The sequence below is a fragment of the Suricata suricatta genome, chromosome 7, assembly GCF_006229205.1.
Source record: "Suricata suricatta isolate VVHF042 chromosome 7, meerkat_22Aug2017_6uvM2_HiC, whole genome shotgun sequence".
NCBI lineage: Eukaryota > Metazoa > Chordata > Mammalia > Carnivora > Herpestidae > Suricata > Suricata suricatta.
The window spans coordinates 55,874,047-55,892,840 of NC_043706.1; the positions used below are offsets into that span (position 1 = coordinate 55,874,047).

Here is an 18,794-nt window from a genome sequence, read left to right on the forward strand (position 1 = left end):
TGCTCTGTCTTTCAATAATAAATAAATTAAAAAAAAAGAAAACAGAATCTTAAATCATCTTGTCCATCGCACTGTCAAGCTAGATTTTCTTTAACATGTTCTATGACTTGATACATATAAATATACAAGAAAATGTAAATTTTTAATTATTACCACTTTATCATCTTTAAAATAAGATTTAATATATGTATTATTTGACATTATTTTTTAAAAGTAAGTTCTATGCCCAACATGGGGTTTGACTCCACAACTCTGAGATCAAGATTCACATGCTCTACCAACTAAGCCAGCCAGGTACCCTTCATTGGACATAATTAGTAGTCTCATACTTATACGGGCTTAACTTTGATTAAATATTTCCATCAGCTTGTCTTTAGTGAATGAGTTCTTTTATTACGTTTTTAATATTCATTTTTTTTTCTATTTTCTGTACTTTCATATTAATGCCATCTAGTACAAAATGGGAGTATCTCCACTGAAAAGTCTAGAGATGCTGGAAGATTGATATGAATAGCTTATTGATAAAATGAAACCCTGAATCTTTGTTTTTTCAACTTTAAATACTTGAAAAAACAAAGGTTATTGCCAAGGCTCAATGATCTAATGGAGGTTAAAATCGTGTACATGAAAAGTAACACTGAAAAGGCATTTTTTTTACTCTATTTGTCTTAATTAAACCACTGCCTTTAGCTACTACTCCAATAACAGCCAAATCAGAACTACACAATGGTTCTCCAGTATCAGTCAAAAAAATAATCCATGTAAAGTTTTGTTCAGAACATATGATGTGATTTTATATACTTTTGTATTTATAAAATAAAGCTTTATAAAATATTAAAGCTGTGCTATATTTAAAACTTAGAATTTTATTCTTTAAAACATTTAGCAAAAACAATCTTTTAGGCAAGATTACTAGAATGTGAAAATGGTTGTGATGTGTGTGTGTGTGAATATATATAGTATAATGGCAAGGACTGAATGCTATATATTCTTATGAACCAATGTAATAAGTGAAATGAAATCATTATTTTAGTATAGCTAGTATATTATCAGAATAACTAGCAAGTGGGTAGGTAACAAGTGGATTACCATTAGAAGTTCTGACACTTGCAATGTGGCAATGTGCAGGGACCGGCTCTTCTTAGACATCATGAAGCAGTATGGTCACTAGCAATGCACATAAATCTTCAAAATGTCATCCTCTATATTTTTAATAGAAATCATGATGTAATTTTAAAAAGAACATGATAATCTTGAATATCCTCCATATCTTGAAAAATATATCTCAGGGTTAACAATAGACTTGAAAGATATATTATCGTAGTTGGATTAAGAGCAAACCTTTGGAATCTCCACTTCTGGTATGAAATAATCCTAATGAAAGATGGATAGAGTCAGTGACCATACCCGAGAGGCTCAACACTGAGTCCCAAATACTCAGCAGGAGCTTTAATACAAGTTTTTGAATGAGTGAACTGATCTGTCCCCAGATAAGAGGGATGAAGTACAAAGCATTCTTGGTAAAGCAAACACTTATGAAGAACACTAGATCACAAATATCTGAAATTCTGCTCGATGAAGGTCTGTGAACAGTTGAAGGCCCTCCAAAAAGCCATCTCTTTCAGGTGCTTCCTAGACTAACAACTGTAAAAAGATTTTGATGGTGCTCAGATCTTTGCATTTGGCCCATTGTTCTCATTCTGCAAACTTTCCTTGGATGTCTTTATTCAGTTTTATGCTTTTATTTGTTATTTTTATATTAATCTCTCTGAATTTATATTTTAACTTCATACTATAAGTCACAGACACCCTTATATAAGTCTGTCTGCTGTTCATATGTAGTCAAAAGCTTATTCACACAAGAGTTCAAAGTCTCCATATCCAAAATGAGAATTTTTGTGTTACTATTTATATCAGACATTCATAAGAACCGTTAAAGATCCTCTTATCCTCACCTGCTTCTAGGTGAGTGACGTGGGTCACTCCTTACAGCCAAAGATGCTGCCGAACAAATTCTTCCCCTTTGTTCCCTTGAAAGGAGTGCCACATGTCCTTCCATGAGGCACATATGGCCTCTAAGAGAGTCCAGTGAGAACGCACCATCAGCCCAGACTATTGCCAAGCAATATCCAACTGACTAACCCATTCATATATAAGCCCTACTTCATTTTCCTTTTCCCCCTCTCTTGTGGTTCCTGGAATTGCATTCTTTAAAAAAGTAGTAGCCCATGAGGAACCCAGGCTGAGACACAATCAAAATTTGCCTCTCTGTTGGTGATAGCTGTTGATGTTATTCACTTTTACCCTGAAACCTCAGCAAAAATCCGAGGAGTCATTCTTGTCTTCTTTTTCTTCTTCACCTGCTTGAAACTCAGTAGCTAAATCTGGCTATTGTTCCTTTTAAATAATATGCATCCATCTTCTCTATTTGTACCAACACTGACTTGTTTCAGGTACTTTTTCCCTGAATTATTGAAATAGCCTCCTATCTGGTCTCCCAAACTCCAGTTTCATGTCTTCACTTTTAGATTCCAATCTATAAGGAGTGATCCACCTGAATCCATCCAAATGCCTATCTTAACATACTCCTGATTCTCAGCAGCTCCAAGTTCTTTAACACACCAAACCTTCCTTCTCTGACCTAAGCCTACATTTTGAGGCTTAGGTCTCATGCTTCCTGCCTTGCATTTTATGGTCAAGCAACCCAATAATGGCATTTAAAAACAAAACAAATCTCTATCTCTTTAGAACAGTTTTCTCCATTCTTTTGTCCCTATTCTCATTTTACTCACCAAGTTCACACATTTCCTCTTTTATAAATTATACCCACCCCTTTCTAGACTGAGATAGAGGATTCTCTTCTGTGCAATCCAAATTCCATTATACATTTATATATCCTTTAGAAAAGTGTTTATTTTATTTTGTTGTACCCTAACACACTGGCGGACTATGATATTCACCCACCATCTTCTCAGTAGGGCCAAGATTCTCTCCTCAGTACTTGAAGGGTATTTTAGATTCTGGAGGGAAACCAGGTACTGTTTTTGATTCTGCTATGCCTGCTCTGTGCTAGAATGGGTATTTTCCTTTTTCCAGTTCCACCTCCATTACTTGAAATGCATTCGACTTTGCTTCAGGAGGGATGGACTGGGCCAGTTTTATACATCTTTCTATCTCAATACCTACAAGACAATAAAACCTTCAAAGATCAATACATATTTAACGAATGGATGAATGAATGAATCAACATTATAAGGACAAACCCTGGTTATATCTGAGGTCAGATCCAGCAGGGACCAAAAAATATTCTTGGAAACCTGACCTTTGATGTATACAGTCCCATAATAAACAAACAGGATTCTCCGGGGTTACTAGTTATATATATCTGGTGAGGAGGCAGCAACATTGCCAGAATCTGCAAAAACATTGACAGAGGCCTGATAATGGTCATCAAAGAGTTTCTTGAAGGACCTGAAAAGACTGTCTACCTATCAAGCAGTACCTGTAGTAGCTGAGTACCTTCTTTGGAATTGAGGGCCAGGGCAGGTATCTCTCTGACTGGGACTGAGGGGAGCATAAGTGGCTGTGTGATATTTAGTCATACCCTGTACCTATATTAAGTGGCTTCTGCTGTGTCTGTTGATATCTTTCCATCAATCTTAGTCACTCTTACGGCAAACAAGAAAATGTTTATATCATTGTGATTGTCACTTTTATTAATTGTTAATCAATGTGTTTTCCCTCCTAATATGTTATGAATTCCTTAATGGCAGTAATTCTTCTTTATATTTATTTCAATATCCACAGCATAGAAGGAGTTAAAACTATTATAAAATTGAGGAGTAAAAATGTAGGTATGGAGGAGTGGTAAGACAGAAGTTGGAGGAATACAATGGAATCAGATAAGTAAAGATATGCAAGGCTGAAAAGAAACATGCTGATAGTTTAGTAGGATAAAAATTAGCATCTATATTAGTTTGTATAATCTTTACTGCTGTAACAAACAGACCGCCAAATTCCAGTGGCCTACCTAATTCATTTTGCTCACATAGCAGTCTAATGCTAGTATTCCTATTCAGTGGGTTGAGGGGCAGGATTTTTCCATACCCTGACTGAGGACCCTAATCCTTCCATCCTGTGCCTCTACCATGAGGCAGGTTCTCAGAGTCCTCTGTGTCCAACTAGAAAGTGAGAGAAGAAAGAACAGGGAAGAGAGAAAGGGCAAAAGAATCATATATATCTCTTATGTTTGGGTCAGTAAGTGATATAATTCATTTCTCTTCGTATTCCATTGGTGAGAATGGAATACCACCTATAGAAGAGATTGACAAACTTTATTCTATAAGTGCCAGATAATAATATTTAAAGCTCTGTGGGCCATATATTTCAGTCACAACTACTCAATTTTGTGGTTATAGGCCTGAAAGCAGACATAGATAATATGTAAACTATTGGGTGTGCCTATGTTCTAGTAAAACTTTATTTGGATTTGATTTAATTTATGAAATTTATGTGCCACAAAATATTATTCTTTTTTGTGTGTTTTTTCATTGAGTTTTGAGAGACAGAGAGAGATAGCACGAGCAGGGGAGAGTCAGAAAGAGAGGGAGATACAGAATGTGAAGCAGGCTCCAGGCTCTGAGCTAGCTGTCAGCACAGAACCTGACGTGGGGCTCGAACCCACAAACCGTGAGATCATGACCTGAGCTGAAGCTGGACGCTTAACCGACCGAGCCACCCAGGTGCCCTAATATTATTATTTTAAAGAAAAATTTCTAAACCATTTAAAAGTGTAAAAAATATGCTGTCTCCAAGCGCAGCCCAGCGTTCTATAACCTCTTCCCCAGGGACAGTTCTATGAGCGTGTTCCGACTCTGTCTCTTCCCTTTGTCTCTCGGGAGGAGGGAGAGAGAGTTGGGGAGAGAGAGGGACACAAAATTTGAGAGACTATTGAATGCTGAGAATGAACTGAGGGTTGAGGGGGAAGGGGGAGGGGGGAAAAGAGGTGGTGGTGATGGTGGAGGGCACTTAAGGGGAAGAGCACTGGGTGTTGTATGGAAAACAATTTGACAATAAAATATTATGGAGGAAAAAAACCCTCACGTTTCTGGGCAAAAAAAAAAAAAGTGTAAAAAATCTTTATTCTAGGGCCTTGCAAGGTAGTGGGCTGAATTTAGCTTGTAGGTATAGTTTGCTGACTTCTGACCTAGATGCAAGGTGGCTAGAGAAGGTGGTCCCTGTCTTAGCTACTGACTTTAGGAAAAGCTCGTTACTTTGGTTGACAGCCAGCTGTGACTCTCCTTAGGCTGCTCCTCTGACTACTACATATCCTGTATGCCTTTCTTTCTCATATAGAATATACTCAGTCCCTTCCCAAAAGACAGAACATACAATATCATCTGGTCAAAGTCAATGATTTTGGGATGATATTTAGTCCTTACCATCGGATCTGGCTATGGTTTCTTAAAGATCTAAAGTCAGACCTGGGAATGCACAGCAGTGACAGAAAATAGCTAAGTCATCAATTGTGACATGTTCTGTCTTGGCACATTATAGAGAGTTCCTTGATTAGACTGATTGGCTTGGGGGAAAAAATCTCTCCAATCCTTGTCTCTGACCTACCTCTCTGGTCTTATCTGGAATGGGCTTTGGGAAGTATACGCCCCTCAAGAAAGGTAGAGTTTTCACATAATGCTTTATGCTGGTATAAATTGGGGGGAATAAGAGATAATTTATAGTTAGGTTTTGTTTGTTTTAAATCCAGGCTTGTGGTTTTCTTGGCGATATATTTCCATAAAAATTTAGGAAGCACTGATGTATTTGCATTTAGTCTGTGCCATGTTGGTAACAATATGCAATGTTCTTTCCTTGTCATAATTCTCAAGCTGGCTTTATTTTACTGTTGTTTTTCTTCTCTTAAAACATTATCTCTCAACTTAATGACAGCTACCTTGAGTTTATCTGAGCAATATGACTGAAGGAGATACAGCATCTTCTGAATTTATCTTTGCTGTATGGTTTAGTTTAGTTTTATTTTTTCTCATATATCTTAATGAGCCATTGTTTCTTTCATTACTGTATATTCTTAATTATTTTGGGGGGCAGGATCTACAAACAATCAGCTTTTCTAAATTTTTTAAATGTTTATTTTTGAGAGAGAGAGAGAGAGAGAGCGAGAGCGAGAGCGAGTGCATGCATGCGCGAGAGGGGGCGGGGCAGAGAGAGAGAACCCAAAGCAGGTTCCAGGCTCTGAGATGTCAGCATAGAGCCTGATATGGGGCTTAAAGTCATGAACCATGAGATCATGATCTGAGCCAAAGTCAGAGACTTACCAACTAAGCCACCCCGGCTATAGTTGGCTTTTCTAAACTTTAGAAGCTTCAATCTTGTTAGATCCTTCAAGTCCTCCTTACCCAGTAAAAGACAACAAATGCACTTCCAAACATCAAACACCAGAAATTAGATACTTTCCCTTATCTCACAATTCACTGATGAGGATGAGCTCAACAGTCCTACTCAATGCAAGATGGGGGGGGGAGAGGATTGAGCAAGTTTGTTCTTGCCTGGGCAACTGTTTCTATGCGGCATTTATATATTATGGAGGGGGTGCATAAACTGTTCTGTTGTAAAACTAGTGGAGAATTTACCTTTTATTCTGAAAGCAATGTCAAGCATTTAAAAGGTAGCTTATCCATTAATACCAAAAGCAGAGATTGAAAATCAAATATGTCTGAAGCACAGTGCAATATATAGAAGCCTCAGGGCACTGTGGTCTCACCTTATCAGTCTCACCAGTTTTGAACATATGAGATAGTTTTTGTGCACCACCATTAATCATGCATACTACCATGAATTCTACTATTCCTAAATGAACAACTTTCCTACTTTTCAAAATAACCAAACATGTTATATATTACCAGAAAGTCAAATAGCAGTATTTGGAAAAGATTAATATCAAATTCTAACAGAAGCAGTTATATCTCTATAAGGAAAACCCAACTATATACATTTCATTGCAAAACTAAAAATAGTTTCTATTTCCTGAATGTTTCATTTCCCAAGTATTAAAATAGACTTTAAAATATAAATATTGATATCATTCAATTGTCAAGGAAAGTATGCAATGCACAAAGATTTGAATGAGACAGGAAAAGAACATCGGAAAGCTTCTACAGTGCAGAAAAATGAAAATATATTTTAGTTAAAAAACTTATGCCAAATAAAAAAGTTAAATTGGAATAGAAGTAAACCCAACTTACAGTGTAATAAAGCCTATTAATTTCATATCTGTGCTTTGCTCTTAAATGTCTTTGTGTTTATTTTTTATTTATTTTAGTGTATTATTTTGTTCACTTTGTACTAGCAACTAAAATAGATAAGTCTTTAAAAACATGAAGGTGGTACATTTGAATTCTCATGGAAAACATCCTTCTTCTTAGATGACTATTCCCCTATTTGGTAGGGAATGTGGTCAAACAAACATATGTAAAGATGGCTAATTATAGTAGGTACCAAAATGGAAGCACTTCCTATGTTATTGTGCTAAATACATTGTTTGTATGCAATTTCATTCAGTCCTCACACTATCTCTATGATACATTATTATTGCCCTATTTTACAGGTAAGGAAATTGAAGTACATAGAGGTTAACCTACTACAACAAGGTTATAGTGATAAAAGTGGCAGAGCTGAACTTTCAAACTTGGTATTTCTGATTAACTCCTCTACCATTAACATACACCAGCTTAACTCAAACCCACTTCCACAAAACCAGCAGTTAAATTCTCTAGTTGAGGGAGAGAGAGTTGGGGAGAGAGAGGGATGCAAAACTTGAGAGACTATTGAATGCTGAGAATGAACTGAGGGTTGAGGGGGAAGGAGGAGGGAGGAAAAGAGGTGGTGGTGATGGAGGAGGGCACTTATAGGGAAGAGCACTGGGTGTTGTATGGAAAACAATTTGACAATAAAATATTATGGAAAAAAATAAATTAAAAAAATAAATAAATAAAAAAAATAAAAGCACTTAATGAAAAAAAAATTCTCTAGTTCCTGTCTGTGTAACAGAGAAGAAGCAATCTTTTTGTAGATGAAGCATATTAACCATATTTTGTGACGAACTCCGTGTAATAAGAAAAAAATATCTTAAATTACTTTTAGGGAAAGAATTGCTTTTACTTTATGAAAAACTATAGTAGAATATTTAATTGTGAAAGACAGGCCCCAGGGCAAGGTCCAGAAGTTAAAAAAAAAAAAAACAATTATTACAAGAGCTAATTGCTCATTTTAGTATGATAGGGAAAAAAAATTACATGGAGAGTGAGGGGTTAGCAGTTCCTAAAATAATAAGATAAGTACAGATTCTAGGAAAGACACGTTAAGTTCTATTAATGTTGAGTTACTGTTAAGTTCTATTAATGCACTAAGGCCAAGTGCAGATCTTTAAGAAACACTTCACCCTCCATTAGGTTTCTCCTGTTCTCCTGTTAGACCTATGAGTGCAAATATATGGTATCTGTCCTTCTCCACCTGACTTAATTCACTTAGCATGACCCCCTCAAGATCCATCCACTTTGCTACAAATGACCAGATTTCATTCTTTCTCATTGCCATGTAATACTCCATTGTATATATATATACCACATCTTCTTGATCCACTCATCAGGTGATGGACATTTAGGCTCTTTCCATGATTTGGGTATTGTTGACAGTGCTGCTATGAACATTGAGGTAGGGGAAGGAGGAAAGAGAGTTGGGGAGAGAGAGGAATGCAAAACCTGAGAAACTATTGAATACTGAAAACGAACCAAGGGTTGAAGGAGGAGGGGGAGAGGGAAGGGAGGTGGTGGTGATGGAGAAGGGCACTTGTGGAGAAGAGCACTGGGTGTTATATGCAAACAAATTTGACAATAAGCTATTAAACAAATTTTTAAAGAATATATAAAAAAGAAAGAAATACCTGAGTGGGAATGGTCAAGGGATTCTAAGACCAAATATAGTCAATATTTTATATTCTTGTATTATATGCTATTCTCTGAAATACCTATTTTTTCCTAAAATTCTGTGTTACTTTTTCTTAGGGAAAATATAGGAAAAATGGACTATGTAAATATTTCATTTGAGGAAGAACAAATGATAAACAACAACAATTAAAGGGACAACAATAGCTACCTAGTAATAATAAAGTGTGTTCCAGGCATTTGACCCCATTGTGTATATATGAAATCATGAATCTCTTACAGCAACACTCTACGGCCAGTATTATTATCATTATCACCATTTATAAATGAAGGAAGCATTAAGTCAGGGAGATAATCAGTGGGGCGATGCATGGTTCCAGAGGCACTCTTCTCCTCTTTTTACTTGACTGCTTTCAGCTTTAGAATCAGAGTTCAAGTAACATCAAGGTGTCACTTACTTGAAAAATGGAAGTAGAAAGAATTTAACAAAAGCTATGCATTTAAACAGAAGTTTCCTTGCGATCATAGGAAGGACAGAATTGACACATATGTAGGACTCAAGTCATTTTTAGATAGATCAGGAAATTAGAGTTCCACAAAATTAGCTCACCCAATTGCTAATATTTGAGGAGTGGCCAAATAAATCATGTATGTACACAAACATGTAATTAATTGCTTTAGATGTTTGTAAAGCCTCGATTATTGAAGACTTCAATTATACATTTAATAGTCTATTCTATCGTATCTTTAGACACAATTACTTGGAGAATTTATGTGTCTATTTTTTTGACCATATTTACTAATAAACGAACTCTAGTCATATTAGGGACATCTTATTATATCCAAATCATAAGAATCCTAATATATGTAATTAAACCCACTATGGAATTCTAGAGAAAATATTTTCCAATTTTTTTTAATGTTTGTTTATTTTTGAGAGAGAGAGACAGAGACAGAGTCCACACAGGGTAGGGACAGAAAGAGAGGGAGACATAGAATCTGAAGCAGGCCCCAGGCTCTGAACTGTCAGCACAGGGCTCGAACTCACAAGCTGTGAAATCATGACCTGAGCTGAAGCCCAACACTTAACCAACCGAGTCACCTAGGAGCCCCAAGAAAAAAATATTTTTAAATATTGTGAATTAGATTTAAGGTATCAAAAATATAAAAAATATAAGATGATAAAAATGTTTGGTTATATTTATACATAATAACTGTGCATTTTCTAAATTTTATTTAGTAGTAAGATTGTTAGGATTACCTAGTTTGGATTTGAAGAGAATAGAAATAAAAAAGACCTATTTTCATCTGTGTGTGTGTGTGTGTGTGTGTGTGTATAGTCCTAAATTTTCAAGACAAATATAAGTTAAAAGCAAAAACAAACTAAAGTCTTTGATATATGGGAAGCAAATGTAGCTGTCTCAAATAACACACATTTTTCAATTATACAAGTTATATTATTTCTAGGATAAACTTTTCATGTAAAACTATAGAATTTGATTAAAGTACATGATTTTATGTAATAAAGTTTCCCCTATAGCTTTAATTTCAAATATTATAGGATTAAAATGCTTGACATGATTGATTCCATCATCTTTTAAAAATTTAATATATCGTCAATGTAAATTTACATTTTTAAAGTACAGTTTAATAAACTTTCATGTCTGGAAAACTAGATCTCCATGTACCAAAGAATGAAATTGAAAGTGGACCCTTATTCTATAAGTGAGAGTCAATTTAAAATGGATTAAAAACTTAAATGGAAGACCTGAAACTATGAAACTCCTAGAAGAAAAGTTTTTCCAAGGGAAGAACTCTCTGACACAGGGCTTGGCAATGATTTTTTTGAATGACACCAAAACCTAAGTTACAAAAACAAGAAACACAAGAAATAATGTAGAGGAACTACATTAAATTTTTTTTCTTTTTGCACAGCAAAGGAAACCAACAGGATGAATGAAAGGGCAATAGGGACTTACAGAAAATATCTGTAAATCTGTAAACCATATATCTGAAAAGGGATTAATATCAAAAAAACATAAGGAACTCATTCAACTCAATAGCAAAAAGACAAACAATCCAATTTAAAAATGAGCAAAGAAGTAGACTTTTTCCAAGAAGACATACAAATGACCATTAGGTATATGAAAAGAAGCTCAACATCAGTAATCATCAGAAAAATGCTAATTTCAACCACAATGAGATATCACTTCATACATGTTAGGATGGCTATTTCAGGAAGGAAGGAAGGAAGGTGGAAGGAAGGAAGGAACGAAGGGAGGGAGGTAGGGGAGGAAGGAAGGGAAGAGGGAAGGAGGGAAGGAAGGAAAAAGATAACAAATGTTGCCAAGGAGATGAAGGAAAGAAAGCCCTATATACTGCTGGTGGGAATGTAAACTTGTATAGCCACCAACAGGACACAGTAGAAAACCTAAAAATAGAATTACCATATCCAGCAATCATTCTTTTGGGTATATATGTAAAGGAAATGAGATCAGTAACTTGAGGAGATACTCCATTTCCATATTCACTGAAGTTATATTCACAACAGCAAAGATATGGAAACAATCTAGGTATCCACCAATGAATGAATGGACAAAGAAACTGTGGTATATATGAATAATAGAATATTATTCAGCCTTAAACAGGAGGAGATCTTGCCATTTGTGACAACATGGATGAACCTAGAAGACATAATGCTAAATGAAATATGCTACATGCAGAAAGAAAAAAAATGTATGATCTCACTTTTATGTAAAACCTAAAAACCTCAAAAATACATAAAAGCAGAGAGTAGAATCATGTTTACCAGTTTCAGGTAGTTGAAAGATAATGGGGAGTTGCTGACTAAAGAGTATAAAATTGAAGTTATGTAGTATTAGAGCTATATAGTTTATGCGGTTTAGAGATCTAGCATACAACATGATGATCACAGTAATACTGTATTAAATGCTGGAAATTTGCTATGAGAATATATTTCAGGTGGTCTCCTCATTAGAACAAATGATAAATATGTGAGGAGATGGATATATTATAGTTGTTGTATAGAATGTTGTAGTTATTTCACTATATATGTATGTTAAGCCACCAAATTATACATTTAAGATACATAAAATTTTTATAAAATATTTAAAAATAATAAAATTGATTTAAGGTACAAATTAGATAGTAAAATCTTAAAAAAAGATGACAGACTCTTTCTTAGAAGGTTCGAAGTGGACAATGACACATATAATGAAAGTTATAAGGGATAAACTCAGAGAAGAAGATAACAACTGAAAAGTGGAAAAGTAAGGAAAGAAGTAAAGCAATAATATACAGTAGAAAAGAAATAATACAAACACACATGAATCAATCAAACTGTCAGCCCAGTTTTTTTTACATTAAGTCTTAAAAATGATGATAGAGGGGCACCTGGGTGGCTCAGCTGGTTAAGCGTCCAACTTCGGCTCAGGTCATGATCTCACGGTTCGTGGGTTTGAGCCCCGCGTCGGGCTCTGTGCTGGCAGTTAGCTCAGAGCCTGGAGCCTGTTTCGGATTCTGTATCTCCCTTTCTCTCTGTCCCTCCCCTGCTCGTGCTGTGCCTCTCTGTCTCTCAAAAATAAATTTAAAAAACTATAAAAAATTAAAAAAAATGATGATAGAAATAAAATATTTATTATTTATTTAATCCTGTTGTTTTTGTAGGTTACTGTATGGTCTATTATTGGACAGCCTGGTAGACACTAATAATGTTTTCTGAATTCAGTTCCCCTATGCTCTTATTCTCATCAATGGGAATCAGCAACTCATGGCACAAATTAGCTTTTTGAAAAACCTTACACTAAGCTGGCACACACTAAAGGTAGTCATGTCAAGGTATATTCAAAACAGAGTCCTACATCTGTCATAAATTCAGCTTCATGAAGAAAGCCCTCCCTGCTTCAGTCTCAAATGTACAAATGTAAAATAAATATCAAACTATAATTTCAGCTCTTGTCCATAATCTCATCTTCACATGTAAACGATAATCATGTCTTCAGGAAACCAAGAATATATCGATCTCACAGCACATTGTCATAAGACAAGTATCTGAATGGCTGAAGAACTAGAGAATATTGTAATTTAGACTTAATTTGACTATATTATTTGAATGAGAAAATGATGAACTTTGGATTCCCATTACTGAGTAATCAAAACTTGCTTTTATGTTTTATTTTGGAGGCTCATGTTACCTACTTGCAAATAATATGATGCTTATTTTGTAAAAAAATAATAGCATTGATATATTACTAGAATGTTCAAGCTCTATACCTTAGTCTTTTATTAATAAAACATTTAAATCAAGTGTCTGCTTGAAGTAGGATTCTAGGCTGCTCCCACAAATTTATAAAGGCATGATATATACTTTATAACTTACTCTTTTTTGAAAGTTAGTAATGCCTAATTTAATGATACTGATGTTCTGCTGAGATGATTTGTGAATAAAGAATTAAAAAGTGGAAAATGATCTCTGATGCTCTGTTTTTTGTTCCTGAATCATTTCCTTCTGTTTGAATACTTTTACCCATTACACAACACATTCCTTCAGAAATAGTAATTATTTAAGAAAGAAAGGGTACAAATAATCTAGAGTATTTAATATTAAATGGAGAAATATGAAAATGTGTAATAAGGGATAAGTTGTTTGTATATAATGTGGCTTCAAAAGTGCACACAAATGGTATGTTGCTACAGCTATCTTTTTTTCCCTCACTAAATGTCTAAAAAGGTTATTAAAATACTTCTATCAGTTCTAAGTACATATGTATGTGGCCAGAATGTCTTCAGCTATTTCAGCAGAATAATTATTGTACAGATGAAATACAGAAACACATCTAAGTTTCCAGGTGCCTTCATTAAGTCAAACAATAAAGATATTTGCAAAAAAATGTGAAACAGTGTCATTCTTCTCATCATTTTTATATGCTTTAATAAATAAAGTTATTTTTCAAAAATATGCTATTCTGTTTTTATACTAACATATAATAAACTTATTTTTTACCTTATGAGTTAACTAATAAATATATTTAAACCTCCTTAGTTTTCATTTCTAATATAGTAAATAGTAATAAATATATTCCACATTAAAAAAGGCTCTTTGAGGGGTGCCTGGGTGGCTCAGTCAGGTAAGCATCTAACTTCAGCTCAGGTCATGATCTTGCAGTTTGTGAGTTCGAGTCCCACATTGGGCTCTGTTCTGACAGCTCAGAGCCTGGAGCCTGCTTCAGATTCTGTCTCTCTCTTACTCATGCTCTTTCTCTCTCTCTCACAAAAATAAACATTAATTTTTTTTAAAAGAGGTTCTTTGTGGTCAACAAAAATAGCACTCTTTTTAAGAGTGAAAAGACCAAAAAGTTTGAGAATCACTCTGTAGAGTGAATCTAAAAAAAATTCATAATAAAATTTCGGTGAAGAAATAATCATAGTCTAATCACAAGATACTTTATATAGTAAATTTTTGAGCCTCTATCATTCCAGGCCACGAGGAAATAGCAGTGAAAAACGTCTACAGCGTCCATGCCCATAAGGAGCACACATTATGGTGAAGAGAGTCATAAAAGAAACCTATAAACAAATAAATGTATTCAAATAGTGTCATTCCTCATGAAGAATTAAAAAATGTGGAAATAAATAGTGAGTAGAAGACACAGTAAGGGAGAGGTCATTTCATTTTGGGTGGTCTAGAAAGGCCTCTTGGAAGAGGACATAGTAAAGTTGAGGTCTAAATGTTAAGAAGCCAGGCTTGTGAATGAGGGAGGTGGGAAGAGAGAGAAGTAGATTCTGGAAAGAGGATTAGAAGATGGAATTTTCTGGAGAGTGGCGCAAATTTGCCAATGAAGGTCAATGTCACTGAGCTTTTAACAAAGAAGAGAGTCAATTTTTTTCTTTTTTACAATATTATAAGGGTTATTTTTCTGATTTCACAGATAAGACTGAGGAGAATGGTGAATATTTAAACCTTACTTGGTGTCATATAGCCAATTATTTGCAGAATTAGGCTTTGAAAATTGCATTCTAGGCCAATATAGTATAATGCCTCTCTTAGGAGAGGTGATCATAAATGAAATAAAGTGCTGGTAGGGGTTGATGAGAAAAGCAGAGTAAATGTTCAGAGAAATTGAATAGTCTCTGCTTGCCCTAACCCTAATTATAGCCAAAATGCCTCTCGTATGTCTACCGTTGTGCTGGCTGTTATAGGGAGGGATAATATCATTAGCAGCATTAAGTTGTACACAGTATATAAAGAGCTGATATTGCAAGATGAAGGTCAAATTAATGGCATTGGAGGGCAATAAAACAGGACTTCTATAGAAGAGAGATCAAGAAAAGGTTTAGGGCTTGCAGACAGCTGAGATTACATAGTGATTTACTGTTTGTTTTTTTTGTAAATACTCATTCTTACAAACAGAAGTTAAGTATGTCCTACTTTTATTAAGTTAGAAATAGAAAATTTTATCAATTGCTACATTAGCAGATTATATAAATTAGCAAAGGATTATATCCTTTTCAGTGGATTTACTTCCTAGTAAATTTGTTATTAATTTAACTATGCGTTGCAAATCATAATATTTAACAAAGAAGCTAGAGAGCAAAGAATCTGAGAGTTAACTAATCGTTAGGAAATATTGCTCACTGTGAATCAATAAAAAATGGAGACAAACTTAAAAAATTAGAAATAATTTGAGTAAAAATAAAACAAATAAGTACTCTACCACTGTATGTTAGGTGCCACAAAAATATTTTAAATGTTTAGTCTAAAAGTGAAACATTGGGGAATGAATTAGCCTTTTACCTTCTAAAGTACTTCTTTAATTTTTGAACATATACCACCGCCCACCCAACTGTGAAGGACACCAATTTGCTGATATTCAAATGTGCAAAGTTTTAATACCCTTCTGTGTTTTTTCTCCAAAGCACACTTTGTATTTATATATTCACTGAATATTTCATCAATATCTCCTCTAGTACACCATAAACTCCGCAAGGACAGTCACTGTGTGACTATTCATCTTGGACCACAGTACATAGAAAGATTTCAATAATTCACATTTTTGTGGAGTCAATCAATGTGTTTCTGCTGTTGTCAAACAGGCTGTTCTGTGACTGAACATCCTACCTCATCATGCGATCCTACCTAACCTGGGTGTACCTTTTCCAGTGCACCACAGGGTTCCAAAAATGATTCTTTTTTCTTAACCATCAGGGAAAATAATTTTTAACCAATTTGTATCAATGACATGAATGCCTAATATTGTGTCAAATGTATCATCTCGATACTTCACCTTCTCCTCACCCCCTCCATACAGATAGTTCTTTAGCTAAAAGCAGGTTATTTGAAAGGAATGCCACTAATAATGAAATTCAAGCACAATGACAACTTTTTGAGAATGACATTTTTAAAAAACATCTTAGCAATCTCACAATACACCACATGCATGACAGCATGCTTATATTTCAAACACTCTTACAGAGGACACTTTCTGATCAAGACTAACATCATTTATTGGAAGAAATGATATATTTTATGTAGCAGAAATCTGAAACCCATTATAAATAAACGGTCCAATTTAATTGGGATATAGCTTAAGTATTCTATAGTCTGTAAAAAATAGAGTATGTCAGTATAAAGAAAACATCAAAATGAAGGAAATGCAGTCTAGTCCTGATTAGATGATTTCAAAAAGAAATGTTACCTTTTGGTGTGGTTAATCAAACAAGTATTTGAAAAATCATTCATGGATTTTACCTGCAATTTTCAACGTGAATTTTTTTCACTGCTTTGGATGGGATGAGAGATTTCCAGTTATTGATTTCTGTAACTTCTATGCAGCCGGTAAAATTCTCAACTCGTCCAGAAATCTGAGATGGAGGAACAAAAGAAGGGAGGCAGAGAATGAGAGAAAACATTTATATTATTTCTATATTATTCTTGCTGTAAACTCATTCAGATTGGGTGGTAGATTTATTCAACATATTGGTAGAAAGTAATTTAATTCTTTTCATAAATATCGTTCTAGAAATTAGTATAGAATACTACTTTAGCCAACAGTCACTTGGAATCTGTAGATATTATGACTATGAATCACATATATGAATACAGAAAAATTTTCATTATTACAGTGAATTATAGCTGAAACATAGGGAAAAAAAGCTAATATGCTCATCCTCCCCATCAATGGACTACGTGTTTGCATCTTTTGTCTCTGTTCCTTGCACATTTTCTTTCAGACTTTAGCTACCTTGCCCCACCCACAGCTATCAAAGCATTAAGAAAAGGTTCTCTTTCTGTTGTTAAAGGAAACACAGTAAGCTCTGAATATTTGTGGCATCCCACAACCCTGATGCATTCTGCATGCCTTTGTGTTCTGTTGTGTGGCCTATCCTCCTTAGGAATAACCTGGACAAACAATAACAACTAGAAAGATTGCCAACGGGGCCAAATCAAACAAAGAAAATAAAGGCATTGGAAAGCATTTGTTTTGATGAACAAATATAACCTCTTAAAGATAAATGGATATATGACTTTTCATTTTTTTCTCTTAAATATGTTTTTTAATAGTTTATTTTCAAATTGGTTTCCATGTAACACCCAGTGCTGACTTTTCATTTTATTCACTGTGAACATACAATACTATTCCATTAATTATATGTCTATATAAATTTACATTTATGTGAAAAAAAGAAGTTAACAAAAACTAAAATGGACACAACTCAGATTTCAACAGTTAGATATAAGCATTTATTTCAGGGTCTGTCTACTCTTATGTTCTGGGGATTGTTAGTTTTTAAGCTAAGATGGACCAAATTATGAGCAAGATAATCACTGAATTTATACACTTAAAATACGTTTTCTATCTTGATTTTGAATTAAAATATACACCAGTTGCATTTTCAAGACTTAGTTTCTTATTAAATGCACTGTTACAAAGAATGGAAGGGAGGCTTTGTATTGTTTAGAAATTGTAGGGTGAATGTATTTTATTTCATCTTTTAGAGTCTTAGTTTAAAACCTTTAAATATTTTCTTCCTTTTTCTGATGTTGGTTCAAACGTACTACAAACCCTCTCAACAAGTAACATTCTGTCAAGTGTCAAAAATGACTGAACTAGAAAACAAAACAGTATTTCACACAGCAAGTTTACAATGAAGTCAGTTCATTCTAAGTAAAATAAAAATATTTGGCTCTTACATGTTGCAGAAAGGAAAATATTGATCTGTAATTGCTAGCTTAAAGTTTTTATGGGTTTTATTAATCTTTTTTGTCTTCCAAATTTAATTTGTATTTTTATCATGGTTATACATGAACCTAGTTTTTATTTAAGATAAAGTTTACATATGTCTCATGAAACATTATAAATTTGTGAATACACATTTTATAATTAAAAAATTTTTTAAATGAAATGGTCTTGGAAAAATACTTTTGATAGCAATGGTTATGAATGTTTTACTTATTTTAACACCACTCAAAAATTGCATAATGTGTGTGCATATTTAAATAGATATTGTTCTCTCTTCATGAAGATTCTCATTATTTATGAGGATGAAAAGTATGAAGAAAGTTACAGCTTTTTAAATAAAAATGAATCAATGGAACATGCTATAAAAGAAAAATATTCTGATTACTCTGTGAGATACATGAGAATTCTATGATTCAAATCTCATTCACATAATATGGATTTAAAGATAAATATTAATTTAGTCACCCTGGTCTTTGTTAGCAAGCAAAAAATTCTACAGCCTTTAAATGTGAATGAATTTGAAATCATTTCATTTCTTCTGTATTAACAGATTTTAAATCTCCAGTTCTTTCACAAA

The 18,794-nt window shown here is 34.1% G+C and overlaps 1 protein-coding gene across 1 annotated transcript in view; it reads right to left on the reverse strand.

Moving 5' to 3' along the window:
• The window catches only part of EYS (eyes shut homolog), a 1,499,666-nt gene that overhangs the window by 471,764 nt on the left and 1,009,108 nt on the right, over positions 1-18,794 (reverse strand). Inside the window, exon 28 of the mRNA XM_029943180.1 lies at positions 16,726-16,838. Within this exon, the coding sequence (XP_029799040.1) occupies positions 16,726-16,838 (113 nt within the window). The remainder of the gene's footprint in view (positions 1-16,725; positions 16,839-18,794) is intronic.